We start from the raw sequence: 14,673 nt of genomic DNA on the forward strand, positions 1-14,673 counted from the left end.
GAGGGAGGTGACCACGGAGACAGAATGGTCACATTTGCAGCCACTCGGGCATCTGTCAGGGAGTGCTTAAAAACTGACACAACACACAACACTTTTATGTTGGTTGCTATTTATTCTGGAAATCCCCTAAGATCCGGACAATCACCGGGCGTGCTTTGAACGTTGATCTTTACGTTGACAGGGTTCATATGCTTATGACATGGGGTAGCTGTGGGCACTGCCCTAAAATTATGCTAAGTATTGTGACAGTGGAGCCAACCGTGTTGGCCGCCTGCTGTGAGTGCACCTCCTGGTGGGCGTGGAGGGAGGGGGTTGGGGTGTCAGCGGTCTGTGGGGTCTGAAAGGAGAAGCAGGGATGTGGTGTGGGCCCATGTGGGGGGGTCCCACCACGGGCGGGGAAAGCTCCCACCAAGCGGCCCGGGCGCGCGGCCTCCTGAATCCCGCACACCTCGCATTGACCACGGGGCCTCTGGCTGCGTGCATGGTCCCACAGGCACACACCTGTGCCCTCCTGCCCTGGACACTGAGCCCCCTGGCCCGTGGGTTTGCCCGGAGGAGGGCCGTGTTGTGTTGGCACAGATGCACCCCGTCTCCCCACCGGCGGTTTGCTGCCTGCGAGTCGGAGAAACCGCCCTAAAGAGAAAGCGAACGTTGTCAGGGGCTGGATGGTCGGTGGAGCCTGGATCCTCCTGCGTCGCCACATGGGGGCCTCCGTGCTGGTGGCCGTGAGGACGCTGATGCGTGGACAGGAGTGCAGGCATCGGGTGGAGGAAGGAGCCTTGTGAGATTTGGAAAATGTGTGATTGTGCAGGAATTACAGATTTAGCTTCTAATTATTCATATTAGGCTCCCACCACTGGCTTTCACCGGGGGCGGGCGTGGTTTGCGGTAGCAGCTGACTGTAAACTCCCTTTCCTACCTGAACGTGCATCACGTAACTGCTCTTTTTGTTCTTGTTTTAAACAGGGGCGATCTTCGGGAGAGCCTTCGGACTCTGAGAGTTTACAGCTTTGATTTTACACTCAGCTTTTGACACTTCCTTTAAATTATGTTTTTATTAAGATTATTTTATTATGGGGCAAAGGTATTTGGAAGACTTTGTGACTCACGTGGCCCATCCTGTGTGTCGGCCCCTGGACAGTGTGCGCCCGGCATCCACACCCCACGTGGGCCGAGGAGGAGGAAGAGGAGGAGGAGGAGGGCGGCCCCTGGGCGGGAGTGGAGGATGCCCCTGCTGGGGGAGCGCCCGTCGGTCACCTCGTTTCTCCAACTACCTCCCGTCGTCGTGGATTCATGTGGGTAGCCGTGGTTTCCCTGGAAGGCCGAGGCCGAGGCTGTAGGAGGCGTTGTGCAGACCCAGTGCCCGAAGGGGCAGCTCGGGATGCTCGGTGCTGGTAGCCGGAGGGCAGCGCCGCCCCCGGGAGCAGTGAGAGGACCGGGGCCTGGCCGGCGGGGCGGTTCATTCACTGCAGCGTGGTTTCCGAATCCCCATCCTCTGGCCGCGCCTCTCCTCCTGGGGCTGGGCCATACTCCTTGCATCAAGGGGTTGCTTAAAAAAAAAAGAACAAAGCATCTTTGGGGGAAACTGCCTCTAGAAGCCTCTCCTGTACTGACAGCTTTGCCTGAGGGGAGCTCTTGCTTCCAGAACGATGTTACTGCAGCTGAAACGCAATCCGAAAGCTATTTTCTTATCGTGGTGCATCAACAGGCACCGCGGTGCCCGCTACCCCTAGCCAGACTCCGTGTATTCTCTAACTTAAGAAATAAATGATGCAGAATGGGACCCACTGCGTGTGTCGTGCTCCTGGCGTGGGACGTGGCCGCGTGCCCCGGACCCTCAGCACCTGCCTGCCCTCTGGTGGGGCGACCTCAGTGGGGGAGCCGAGCTTTGCTCAGAAACCGAGAGGAGCCTTTCCTTCTTCCAGGGCTCGACGCCGGCAGGACGGCTTTATCCGCCCCAGGTCCTCCTGTCCTGGCCTTGTGCGTCCTGGGCCGAGTCCATTCCCTGCATGTGCAGTGACCTTGGCATCCACCCACCCACTCTCTGGCTGCTGAGCCCACGTGCTGGCGGCAACATGGTGTGCGGGGCAGAGGCTCAGCCTGCACCGCCTTTCCTCGCAGCCGGGAGAAGCCGGGTCCCCAGGTTGGGGAGAAAACCGTTTCTTTGTTACCGTGTGGTGCGGTTCCTCCGTGGATCCAGAGGAGTGGACTTCCCCGGACGCCTGTCCCCGCTGGGGCCCCAGAGCTGGGGTCTGCCCTCCCCTGGCAGGGGCAGCCGCGCCCCCTCTGTCCCCATTCCCATCTCCCCAAGCCAGGCGTGTCCCAGCCCGTCACGCCGGCCTCATACCTCGACTGCCTCGACCGTGGCTGATGGGGTGAATTCTAAGCCTTGCTGCCCCGGGGTCGCATCACACAGTCGGGATGGTTTCCGAGAGAGCCGTTCCCCACACTGAGGCTCTGACGACAGCTGCGCGCCCTGCAGCAGCGGGGCCTCGGCTGGGCGTGGGGTGGTCTGCAGAGCCCCGTGGTGCGCTGATGTCCTGCCCGTGCCAGAGCGTGCCACAGCTGACCCGCCATCGGGTACCGGCTCCCCGGGCCTGGGGGCCTGAACAGCCCTGCCCCCTGCCCACCCCCCCCCCACCAAGGTGGCAGAGTCGGGCCGGTTCTGAGCCCCACATCCGGGAGAGCTGCCCTGGACCCAGCGCGCCTGCGACTCTGGCTTCCTGAGCAGCACCTCCTCTGTGCTGTCCTCACGGAGCCTCTGCAGACCTGTTCAGGCCCTGGGCCGGGGTGACCGGGGACCCAGGGGCCAAGGAACAGGAGGCAGTAGGTGACCAGTCAGGACACATGTCCATTGTCTGCATGTCTGGGAAGCAGTGGGAGCGTGGCGCCAGCCCTGGCAGCTGCACAGCCCTGGGGCCCCGGGAGGGGCAGCTGTGCATTCCGGGGCCCTGGGCGGTGCCCTGTTCCACCAGGTTCCGTATTTCCCCGTGGTTCAGACCCTGAGTCCAGGGGCATCCTTGTGTGTTTCCCCTACTACCTGCCTGATGTAGGTTCTGGACGGCAGCCGCGACCCGACGCCCCCGCTCCCTGAGGTCTGGAGCCTGAGCTGGGCGAGGGGGCAAGGAAAGGCTGCAGAGCGCGATGGCCGGCGCTGTGGCAGGAAGCTGGAAGCAGGAAGGGGAGTTCGGGGGGCTCCTGGAAGCAGGAAGGGGGTTGCAGTGGGGCAGGGCAGGGGGAAGTTGAACCCAGAGCGAGCAGGCTCCTGCAGCGTGGGGAGGGGCCCTCCGGGGGGGAGGCGGCCAGTCAAAGGCCCTGCCGCAAGTGTGTTCAGGGGACGGGGTGGCCGTGTGGCCGTGACGCGGGCGAGGGGCAGGAGGGGGCGAGGGCAGAAGGGCCGGGCTGCGGAGTTGCGGGCCCGCTGTTCCGACTTTGCCTCTGGTGGAACGGGGGCTCCTGCGGGGCCCTGTGCCCTGACGCCACCCGACGTTCGCTGGCCATCTCCGCTCTGTGTGTGGACCTGACGGGGGTGGCCTGAGCGGGGATCCTCGCCCGGGGCTGGAGGGAGCCTGGCGTGGAGGTCAGACCCCTCCTGGCAGGCGCTGGTGGTGCTGGGGAGACACGGGCATCAGTCTGATGGTGACCGTGGGCCCCCGCCCGTGCCCATTTCCCATCTTTCAGAGGAAGAAACTGAACAGCGGGAGCACTTGGCCACCGAGGGCCCGTCTCTAAGGCCAAGCGCACCTGCCCGGGCCCCACGCTCTGGGCGGGAGGAGCCCCGCGCTGGCTGGGCCTCGTGGATGGGGGCGGGCACGGGATTCCCCACTCAGCTGCGCGCAGCGGCTCACCGGGCATCCTAGAAAGAACCATCCTTGTCCCAGGTGCGTGGAATTTATTAAAGGGCTGTGATGGTCACAGGTTCCAGCAAAGGCCGCAGTGGGGGCTGCAGAGTGGCCTGTTGGCCCCGGAGCCATGTGACCGAGTGGGCCCTCCCCAGGCTTTCCCAGTGACACATTCCTTCTGGTGCGTCTCGGCTGCATCCGAGACCCAGGCCGGGCAAAACCAGCCTCCGAGGAAGCAGGGCGGTCCTTAGAGCTCGGCCCCAGGGTGGCTCCGGCCAATTTTAGCAGCGCTTTCTGGAAGCACGGTTGCTGGGGTTTCGTGCGAAGAGCCATTTCTCGGCTCCGCGGACCTGGATCTGCTCAGGCTCGAGGCCCCCGCACGGGCGGCCAGTGGGAGGCCATCGGGGGAGCGCCCCCTCCAGGTGGAGCTGGCCTACGCCCGACCGCCGCCGGGACCCTCACAGGACGCAGCAGGTGCAGGAGATGGGCCGGCGCCGCTGCAGCTGCTGCTGGAGCTGCTCCTTCTCCGCCATCAGCACCTTCAGCCTCTGCTCCAGGTTGCCCAGCTCGGCCGCCCACTTCTGCGGGCACCACAGAGCCAGAGTCCACGGTGGGGCCGCCTGGGGGGGCCTCCTCCACCTGGCCTTGAACCGATGGAGGGGGTCGAGACCCAGGGGCCCCGGGTGGGGGTTGAACCGATGGAAGGGAAGACCCAGGGGCCCAAGGTGGGAGGGTGATTCCTGGGCCACTGGGAGGCACGCCGTCCCCTCGAGGTGGGAGCCAGTCCCTGCTGTGCCATACCCCTGACAAGTCAGGCTTGAGTCTGGAGGGAAGCCACCTGACCCGACTCCCGCCAGCATCCCAGACCCCGGCCCACCCAGCCTCTGGTGCCTCCCAGTTCCGCGCCCACGTGCCCCCCTTCGGCCATCAGCCCCTTGTCCCTCTCTGCTTTCCTGCGCCCGACGTGGGACTGAGTCCAGCACTGACTCCCGTCGTAAGGGCCTCCCCCAAACGCAGTACAGTCTTCGGGTGCTCCTAAAACTTCTCACCAGGCCCCCTCCCCTGGCTGGCCCAGCCCACGAGTGCGCACACAGGGGCGGGGTCACAGCCCTCAGCCCCTGGGGGTGGGGAGGGGCGGGTGCGGGGCCGGGGAACCCACCGGCCCTCCCTGGAGCGCACCTGCCGGCACCACTCCTGGATGGCGTGGACGGACAGCGGGCCCTGGATGCTCCCGTCCCGCCGCAGGAACACCTCACCCTGGTCGGTCTCGTAGAGCTGCGGCTGTGCCGGGGCCTGGGGGCCGTGCACACTCAGGCGGATCACCTTGGGGGGGCGACAGCAGCTCTGGCAGGCTCCTCGGGGTGCCTGGGGCCACCTGGGGGGGCGGGGGGCTTCGGGGCCCTCCTCGGGTCATGGCCCCACCCCTGCCCTGCCCAGCAGGGTTGAGGCCCGGATGGACCTGGACCCTTTCCGGGGGGCCCACCTTGAGGGGCGTGCTGGCGGCCGAGGTGCTGACCACGGGGATGAAGGAGAGCGTGTAGGCATCGGGGAAGACCTGGGGCCGGAAGCCCTGCAGGACCGAGTCCACCAGCAGGCGCACGCGGTCCTCGTCGCGGTGGCCGCAGCGCACGCCCTGCACCAGGCCGCTGTCCTCGACGCCCACCAACAGGCTGCCGCCCCCGCTGTTGAGGAAGGCGCACGCATAGCGCCGCAGGTGGTGCTTGAAGGCCAGGCTCAGGTACTCACCGCCGCCGCGCTTGAACTCCACGCTGCGCGTCTCGCTGCCCAGGAAGGCGCCCTGGAAGAGGCGCTCCTGGCCCAGGATCTCCTGGTGCGCGATGGCGCTGTCAGAGCGCGTGCCCCCCGCCTGGCCCCGGGACCCCCGCAGGGCCCGCCCTGGGGTGCTGCTGGGGGGGCTGGGGCAGGGGCTCGGGCCGCTGTCCTCCTCCTGCGGGGGGCGGGGGTGAGCCGGGAGTCAGCAGCCCCGAGCCCGGCTGCTCCCCCGGGCGGGGAACCTGCGGGGTCCAGCTCTGAGCTGCCCCTGCTCCTTCCTGCCAGGCCGCGGGTTGTGTGGCGGGTCCGACGGGCTCCCCCGCCTGCGGTTGGCACTGCAACTCCTGTGGCCAGTGCCTTCCTACTAGGGTACAGACCCGGAGGCCCTGCGACAGCGAGTGAGGGCGCTCCCAGAAGCCCGCCCCCTCCTGGTCTCCCTGGGATGCCCGCCTCTTGCTTTCCGGACCACGGACCCGTCCCCCGCCCCCGAATCTCCAGCCTCCTCCGGACCCCTGACTCCACCGTTTCTGCTCTGTTCCGCTGGCCTGGCCCGGGCCTCCTCGCGGCCTCCCTGCCTCCCTCCCTCCAGGCCCACCCCCCCATCCACCCTCATCACTGACCCTGGGATGCAAGGGGACTCTCTGTCCTCCCTAACGGGGTTCTCTGCTGCTGTCCCTGGCTCCTGGTGGCCTCCAGTCTCCAGCCAGTGTGTGTGGGGGGCTTGGTGGCGAGGGGCACGCCCCCACCCGCCCCGCAACCCCCAGAGAAGACAGCTTATCAGAAACCTGAGGAAACTGTCCCGCACACGTGCGCACGCGCCTTGAAGTGCCAGCCACAGAGCTGTTTGGCTCTGCAACAATCTAAACACAGAGCTTTCATCCCAAAAGAAAAGGAAAACCAAGTGCCCTGGCGTGGCCGCTCCCACCCCCGTAGAGGCCCCGCTGTGGCCCCTGGGGCCTGGCTCTTGCCCCCTGGCCCAGCTCTCCTTCAGCCTGAGCTCTGGAGGCGCCAGATGGCTTGTCCTTATGCACGCAGGATGGTCCCCCCGCCTAGGACGTCCTTCCACTCCCTAGTCCCCACTGGGGCCTAGGTCTTGCGTATCTGTCCCTACAGCTCTGTGACACCCGCAGCTTTGTGACTCGCTGGGTCCGGCTCTGCTCCGAGCTGGGGGCTCCTTGAGGGCAGGGCCGAGCAGCCCACGCTCTCCTGCCCGCCGCAGCCAGCATGGATTCTGCCCCGGAGTGGACAGTGCATACCCTAGGGCCTGGGCTGGCCCGAGGAGGATGGACAGGGGGCCCAGGGAGGATGGAGAGGGGGGACCCAGGGAGGATGGATGGGGGGCCTCAGGGAGGATGGACAGGGTGCCCGGGGAGGATGGACAGGGGGCTCAGGGAGGATGGCCAGGGGGGCCAGGAGGATGGACGGGGGTCCCAGGGAGGATGGACAGGGGCCCAGAGAGGATGGACAGGAGGCCCGGGGGGGATGGACAGGGGGCCTGGGGAGGATGGACAGGGGACCCCGGGAGGATGGACAGGGGGCCCGGGGATGATGGACAGGGGGCCCGGGGACGATGGACAGGGGGCTCAGGGAGGATGGATGGGGGGCCCAGGGAGGATGGACGGGGGCCCAGGGAGGCCCTGCGCGGCCCCTCTTCCAGGCTGGAGCTTCCAGGCTGCAGCCAACGACCGCCTTGTGCTGAGGGGGCAGCGTGCAGTGCCAGCCGCAGGCTGTGGTCATTGGGGTAGCACATCCAACCCTGGCTCCTCAAAGACACACCTGTACCCCCGCCCCCGCCCCTCCCCCAGGGCGAGGCTCTGGAGTTCGCAGGCCGCACTTACCTCCCTGCAGTTTGGGGGCCTCTGGCCCTCCCCCAGCACCAGCTCCTTCCCACGGGCCGCCAGCTCCTTGGGGATCTGCTGCTCCTCCCAGGCTGTTTGTAGGAGCCGGGGGAGGGAGGCCAGGGTGTCCTCAGGAGCCGACACCTGCACCAGCGCGTAGGCCCTGCGCGGTCGCCTCACCACCTCGATGTGCTCCCGTGGCACCCTGCAGCTCCAGCCGCTCCAGGGTGTCTCGCAGCAGGCAGGTGAGCACGGGCACGGAGAACTGGGGGTTCAGGTGGCCCACGTAGAGAATGTGCGTGCCGGGTGCGGTCTTGAGGCCCGAGTCCTCGGGCAGGGACTCGTCCCCTGGGGGCTCTTGCAGGGGCTGCTCGCCTGGGGGCTCCATGAGGGGCTCCTGCCACTGTTTGCGGCGATCTCTTCCTGGGGGTCTCTGGAGAGGTCTCTCTCAGAAGGGCTTCTGGGACTCCTCACTGCCGCCTGTTCCTCCCAGGACCGCCCAGGGGGCGCAGGGGGCACTGACACTCCTGGGAGGTTCACAGATGGGCAGAGCTGGCTGGGCAGGAGCAGAGGGGGGGAGGGTGGAGGGCCAGCCGAAAGGGGCCTGCGCCCCGCTGAGGCGCAGGAGAGGAGAGGGGAGCCAGGGCCGAGGCGGACAACAGAGCGTGTGGGCCTGCCCCTCCATCCCACAGAGGGGAAGACGGAGGGGATGTGCCCCCCAGAGGGCAAACGGCCCAGAGCTCAGGTCTCAGGGCCCTGCCACGCCCCTTCACGGGCCCCAGGTGTCCTGTCTTACCCCCCAGTCCACAGGCTGGAGGGAAAGCTTGGGATTCCCTGGCTACCAGAGATTCCTGCTGCCTCCAGACCTCAGGGAAACCTTTTCAAGGGGACCTCGGAGAAGCAGCCGCCACCCAGGGGTCTGAGGACTGGCAGCAGCTGCAGTGCTGCTTGCCCTTGCCTGGTCTGAACCTGGTGTGAACCTCGTGAACCTGGTGTGAGCCTGCTGTAAACCTAGTGTGAACCTGGGGTGAGCCTTGTCTGAACCTGGTGTGAACCTGGTGTGAGCCTCATCTGAACGTGGTGTGACCCTGGTGTGAGTCTCATCTGAACCTGGTGAGCCTTGGCTGAACCTGGTGTGAACCTGGTGTGAGCCTGGTATGAGCCTGGTGTGAACCTGGTGTGAACCTGGTGTGAGCCTCATCTGAACCTGGTGTGAACCAGGGGGTTTTAGAGCAGACATCTTTCTGCTTCAGGCAGGCACACTGACTGCCCCTCCCCAGAAAAACGGCCTCCACCCATACATAGCTAATTTGAGGCGGCTGTGGCCCTTCTTAAGAGCTCCTGGTCTAGACGGAGGCCTCCGATCTTGGTCCGGAGAGCATAAGTGAGGGGGGGCAGAGCCGGGGCCCTGAAGTACGCCCCTCCCGCCGGGCCAGGGGCCTCACTCCTGAGCTGTGCCCTGTGTGGCCCACAGCAGCACCTCCACTCACCCCCACACGCCTGGCCTCTGCTCTGTGTGGCGGGTGCCACCGGCCTGCATCTTTCCAGAGTGGATCCTTGGGACAGTCAGGGCCGGGGGAGCAGTGCGGCTGGGGTGGGGGCGTTCAGGACCAACAGGAACAGGAGGAAAGGACATGACCCTCATGTCCTGATGTTCCTGGGGGAGCGTGGGAGGTGCCAGCCCTCAGCTCCCACAGACCCCTGACCCCCAGCCAGCAGCTCCTGGGGACCCTTGGGGGCTTGGCGGGGCAGCCAGAGGGAAGTTGGGGGGAAGTGGGCGGGGCCAGGCACTGCCTGTGATCTCACAGGAGTCAACAATGCCTTCCTGGCCGCCTCAGGGCTGGGGGCCACAGGTTCCCACCTTCCTCTTTAGTCCCCAGTCCCAGGCTTCAGGAGCGCAGATGGCCCAGCTACTACCAAGATGAAGCAACGCGCACGGTTGGTTCCAGGTCCTTCTCCCTGCCCGGGGAGGAGGCTGGTGGCCAGAAGTGCCCCAAGAAATAGGTCAAGAATTGCCATTCCCTGTCAAGGACAGGCCTGTCACCTGCTGCTCGACCGGGGCCTGAGACATGGGGGATACACGGCCTCTGCTAGTGCAGCTGGGGGTGGGGGGGGCAGTAAATGCTTCCGCTGTGCAGATGTGGGTAGCCCAGTCCACGCAGCTTCCGGAAGCCCTGAGTGGGCGGCCGAGGCTTCGGCCGGGGAGCCTGTGGGGCCGTGGGGGCGCCCCCTCTCTGCACAGCCATCCCAAAGAAGCTAAGGGCATCTTGTTTCCCCTCGGGATGGAGGAGAAGCTTGGCAGGGGAGGCGGTGTGAGGTGCCGGGGCATGGGGGTGAGGGCCGCGGCTTGCCCTGCCCCGTCCTGGGGGCCATCCGGAGCCACTCAGGTGGGGACCGTGTGGCCTGGCTCTGCTGCCGGGGAGGGAGGCCCTGGCGCTGGGACCTGGCGGGCCTGGCCGGGGGTGCGACTGCGCAGCGTGATGCTTGTCCCAAGGCCCGTGGACAGGCCACCTTCTGTGCGAGGTCTGCACCCCTGAGTCCCTGAACAGCCCCCGCGCTTACTGGGGTCCCTTCGAACACTGGATCGCGTGTTTCCCGGGATCTCTCCTCACCTTATGTGAGAGGAACGTCCGTTCCACGTCCTTGTGTGGGGAGGGCGCGAAACGGTCACCGTCAGCACTGAATACATGTAGGAAATAGGATTTCAGACGCTGGAGTGTACTGCAGTGTAACCGGGTTATTTGCAGCATCCGCTTCCTAACTGCAGTGGCCGACATGGGCTCGGTGTTCCAGGACAAGCAGCCCCACGTCCCCTCACCGGAGGGCTGTGACCTTCCTGACACTCTCTACTTGGCACCTAGAGGGAAACAACTCTTGAATTTAAAGTTCAGACCGTGAGTGGACCCAAAGCTGAGGGAGAGGGCAGCTGCGGATACAGCTGTCTTCGTGCTACCTGGGGAGTGTCCACTTGGTGGCCCCACGTGGTCGTGATCCCCGAAAGCACAAGGATGGGTGCGTGAAGGGGCAGGGGCAGCGATGGCACCTGAGCTCGGCCATTGGGTGGGAGAGGCCAGGAGAGCAAACTGGACCTCAGGGGAGAGGTGGTGTGGACACAGGCCTTGGCCACCTGGGCCCCGGCACTCCGGCCTGTCTTGAGCCCTCCTGTTGCGTATGGGCACCTGCCTGTGGATTCCCACCCACGTCCCACAGGGCCCAGCCCCATCCTCCCACAGGAGCCTTGGGTCCAGTGTCTTCACCCTGGGACTTGTCACCTGTGGGCTCCTGAAGCACCCGCAGTGGCTGTGGTGTCACAGGCCGGGCATTAATTAATGCAGTTATGACGCTTGGTTGCTGTGGTGCCTGGACTGGTTTCCAGCTGTGGAGCTTCCTGATGACTGGGGTGACCTGGGGTATTAGGGTAAGGAGGTTGCACAAAGCTGAGGGCAATGGAGGGAGGGGAGTCTGGGCTCTCCAAGGCAAGAAGGTTCTCAGCTTTGATTGCAGGGAGGAGGGGGGAGCCACCTTCCAGCTCTTCCGAGGAGGGGTCCACGTGCACCACCACAGCTGCAGCCCATGGAGATCTTGGGTGGTTTCACGAAGGTGCCAACGAGAAGGGCTGTGGAGGCTCCAGCCTGACTGCAGCGGTGACAGGGACGGCGTGGCAGCGGCAGGGAGCGGTGCAGATGGTTCCCTAAGTAGTGTCTAGACTCTACTGTCCTGATGGTCCTCAGCGCTGGAGCCAACGTCCTGTCCTTGTCATGGTGGGGGGCGGGGCACGTGGAGCTTGTGTCAGGAGGCCTCTGTCCCCCAGTCCCAGAGGCCTTCCCGTCTCGTGGGTGGCTGGACTGGTGGGGTTGCTGGAGTGGTGTCCCCCGCCCTGCAGCACGTGGGTACGGGCCTGCCAGAGGCCACTTCAGCCGCTCCGCATGACTGTGGGTCACTATTAGAAGGCTTGGCTTCAGGAGATCATTTCAAAAGTGTTTTTTTTCTTAGAAGACATTCAATTCTGATTCCAGGGGTGAGGGCAGAGTGAAGGGGGAACAGATCCTCTCCCCTCCTACAGCAGCTGACGTTTGGTTACCTCTCTAGTTCGGTTCCCTTGGAAACCAGGTAGAAGTGGGATGCCAACCGCTTCAAGGCGACGTTGCTTACGGTGAGTGAACCCTCCCTGTAAATCACCTGGATGGGGACGCTGGCTTCAAAGCCACGGCCCTGGGCCTCCCTATGCAGAGGCTCAGTGGGCCCGGGCCTCGCAGGGACCCGGAAGCGATGCCTCCAGAGTTGTTATGCCTACAAACTAGGGAGTTACGGTCCCTCGGGGCGTGATGCTGCTAGGCCAAGGTGAACCCCGCTGCTCCCCTTGCACCTGAGCTGTCACCTGGATGATGGTGGGCTCTGCAGGGACTATCCCAAACAGGACTGCTTCATGCTGTCCTGCGGTGGCAGAAGTTTCCATCTCACAGCCTTCAAGGTGGCCTGTGGAAGCCCTGAGTCTGACTGGTCAGCAGGATCTGGGACGGCGGCCCGGGAGGGTGTGACAGGCACCCCTGATAAGCTGTGGAGTTTGGGGTCAAGTAGCTGTCCAAGCTGTAGCTTCCCCCCTTGAAAAGGGTGTGTGGGGGTGCGGGCACGGTAGTCCCTCAGGGTGACGGTGAGGTTTAAACAAGACTGTGCATGAGTAAGTCAGCACGAGCAAGCTGGTACACTATGCTCTTGGCGACCAGAGGGCAGGAGAGGCAGGAGCTGGCCGGCTCCACCAGGGCAGCCCTGCAGGGTGTCTGGCCTGCCTCCACGTGCTGGCACTACCTCCAGTCCCTGCGTCTGTCTCTTGGGGAAGGATCACACCCAGAAGTTCATTGTCAGGGGTCAGTAAGGCTGTCTCTGGACGGACGGCACGCCTACCACACCCCACGTCCAGGAGCCTGTGAAGAAGACGGTTCTGCTCTGGTTCGGGAGCCTGGACCCAGACCGCACGACCGTGGTGAGAACTCACAGGGGCCAAGTGTAAAAGACATTATAAATTACTCCCCATGTTGGCGCCAGCCATGGCGAGAATTGGCAGGGCCATCATCTGAAGCCCTCATGGCCACGTGGGCCCAACAAAGGGAAATGACCCAGCCAAAGCCTTACAATAAACACACTCACTAGAACTTCAACCTTGGCCTTGGTTTCAGAGTACTTGGCTCAAACACCTGCTTTGGTGCTTCCTGGGACCTGACCTTACATTTCCTCATCCAGAAGATGGGTTTGCTGTGAAGATTTAATGGGCCAATTCTAATTCCTGTGGAGTAGTTCACGGGCCCACAGTGACACAAGAGTGTCAGCTATTATCAGATTTTCCTGCATGGCGCCGCTGCCCCTACACCACCTCCGGTGACCCCAATAGAAATGAGGCCATGTGGCCCTGGACTGGAGTGTCTGGCCCCAGGTTGCCACAAAGGGTACAATGCAAGCTGGGCGAGCCTGCATCTCACCTCAAGGCGGTGACGATGAGATGAACCCAGCCACGGAGGTTCTCAGAGCTGCTGACCCAAATACTGTTCTTCCTTTTTCCCCCTTTTTTCTTTTTAATACTGTTCTTCCTGCTTGGACGTTGTGTGGCTTCTGTGCTCCCCACTGTCTTGCTGCACCAGAGTGCAGCCCTCTGAGGGCAGGAACGAGCTCCACACGGCCTTCCCAGTAGGCATCGGGCAGACAGTCTGCTTCTGGGGACTGCTGGAATCAGAAGGACTCTTGGGGATCACCTTGTCCACACACCTCCTTTAAGAATGAGGAAACTAGGGCAAGAGAGGGGAGTGCTCTGCCATTGGAAGTGCAGTGCTCTGTCGACTGATTAAAACCACACTGGCATCTATATTGGTTTTTATTTATAAACAGATTGACATAAAAGAAGTCTGGATGGCAGCAGGGGCAGCTGTGCTGCTGACTTGCTTATAAAGGAAGCATCTGGATGACGGAGAGGGTACAACTAGACTCCAGCCTGCAGACCCTTCCCTTCCATCCACCTTACGGCCTTCGTGACCTAAAATCATGGGGCCTAACCTCCTTCGGCAGTAGTTCTGGCCAGGCCAAGGAGCTATGGGGCAGGGGACTCCCATTCCCACAGTGGAGGTCCAGGGCTAAAGGGCCCAGAGGCAGAAGAGGGAAAGGTGACAGGGACCCTCTCCTCTCCCTGCTGAGTGATATGGTTAAGGCCCGAAGGATCTGTCCATCCTACAGACAACGTGCCCTCGGGGGATGGCCCTGATGGCCTCTGAAGAGGGCCCATGTCTCTTGGGGACCAGGGCCAGGCAGTCTCCCTTCTCCTGAAGCCCAGTGTCGGGAGTGAGAGGAGTATGAGCTGGAGGGCTTGCCCAAGTGCCAGAAACAATACATTTAAACAATAAGAAAAGATCTTTTTTAAAAAAAGGTAGAAGTCTGCACCATGAGTTTGGAGTCTGGGGCTCTCATGAAGTGGTGGTGGGAGCTGCGGGGCAATGGGGTGCCACGCCAGGCCCAGCAGGTGGATGGGCCCAGGTGTCAGTCGAGGGCCCCATCCACTGAGGCCTCAGGGGTCTGCCCCTTCCTCCATCACCTGGAAGGTGTTCAGTCTAAACACCCTGTGAGAAGCCAACCAGGCTTGAGAAATAAATACAGAGGGACCTCAGAGCTGAGGCAGGGCTAGGGGAAGAGAAGCGCCAGCCCTGGGCCTGCACTCTCCCCTTGGTCCTTCATGGAAGGACATATCATGGCAGGAGGGGGAGCGGTGGTGGCTCCGCACAGCCTCCAGAGTCCTGAGGCGGCCCTGAACTCCACTGAGGCGCCGGCAGTGGGCTGCTGGCCCCCCTTCCGGGGAGAAGAGTGCTGGCCCGTTCTGGGTGACCCCTTGGTGGTCTAGGCTGCGTCTCCCGGTTCAGAACTTGCCCTGCTTGAGCCGGTCAATGTGGAAGGAGAGCTTGAGTGCTGGCCCCAGCTTCAGCCCCATGTACTTCATCATCATGTCGCTGCGCAGCAGGAGCAGGGCCTTGCCGTCGATCTCCTGTGGGGGAACGTGCCATCAGAGGCCTGGTGGCCTGACCCCCTGGGAGGTGCCAGGCCCATGGGGCCCAGTGAGTCAGCCGCCGCCCCGCCCCCCCACCCGCCACTCCTCCTGAGCCCAGTGGGTGCTCCTCACAGCTTTACTGCCCTGCTGCAGCCTGAGGCAGTGTCCCCGCCCTCCCAGCGGCTGATGGCTGACCACT

At 63.8% G+C, this 14,673-nt stretch overlaps 3 protein-coding genes across 14 annotated transcripts in view; 1 reads left to right on the forward strand and 2 right to left on the reverse strand.

Annotated features, from left to right (window-relative positions):
* CTPS1 (CTP synthase 1) overlaps positions 1–1,783 on the forward strand; it is a 35,893-nt gene extending 34,110 nt beyond the window's left edge. The window contains exon 19 of the mRNA XM_041737957.1: positions 967–1,783. The gene's annotated coding sequence lies outside the window, so the exon portion shown is untranslated. The remainder of the gene's footprint in view (positions 1–966) is intronic.
* On the reverse strand, positions 1,398–7,841 carry SLFNL1 (schlafen like 1). Its single transcript, XM_041737958.1, is given in 6 exon segments — positions 1,398–1,549; positions 2,348–4,423; positions 5,022–5,165; positions 5,326–5,790; positions 7,454–7,657; positions 7,659–7,841. Coding segments are annotated over 5 exon segments (1,119 nt in total). The 3' UTR covers positions 1,398–1,549; positions 2,348–4,300.
* A 5,478-nt stretch (positions 7,842–13,319) lies between these two features.
* SCMH1 (Scm polycomb group protein homolog 1) overlaps positions 13,320–14,673 on the reverse strand; it is a 175,574-nt gene continuing 174,220 nt past the window's right edge. For all 12 annotated transcript variants that reach the window (XM_041737954.1, XM_041737956.1, XM_041737946.1 and 9 more), the window contains one exon: positions 13,320–14,471. In XM_041737954.1, coding sequence (XP_041593888.1) covers positions 14,346–14,471 — 126 coding nt within the window. In that variant the 3' untranslated portion in view covers positions 13,320–14,345. The remainder of the gene's footprint in view (positions 14,472–14,673) is intronic.

The sequence above is a fragment of the Vulpes lagopus genome, chromosome 23 (assembly GCF_018345385.1).
Source record: "Vulpes lagopus strain Blue_001 chromosome 23, ASM1834538v1, whole genome shotgun sequence".
NCBI lineage: Eukaryota > Metazoa > Chordata > Mammalia > Carnivora > Canidae > Vulpes > Vulpes lagopus.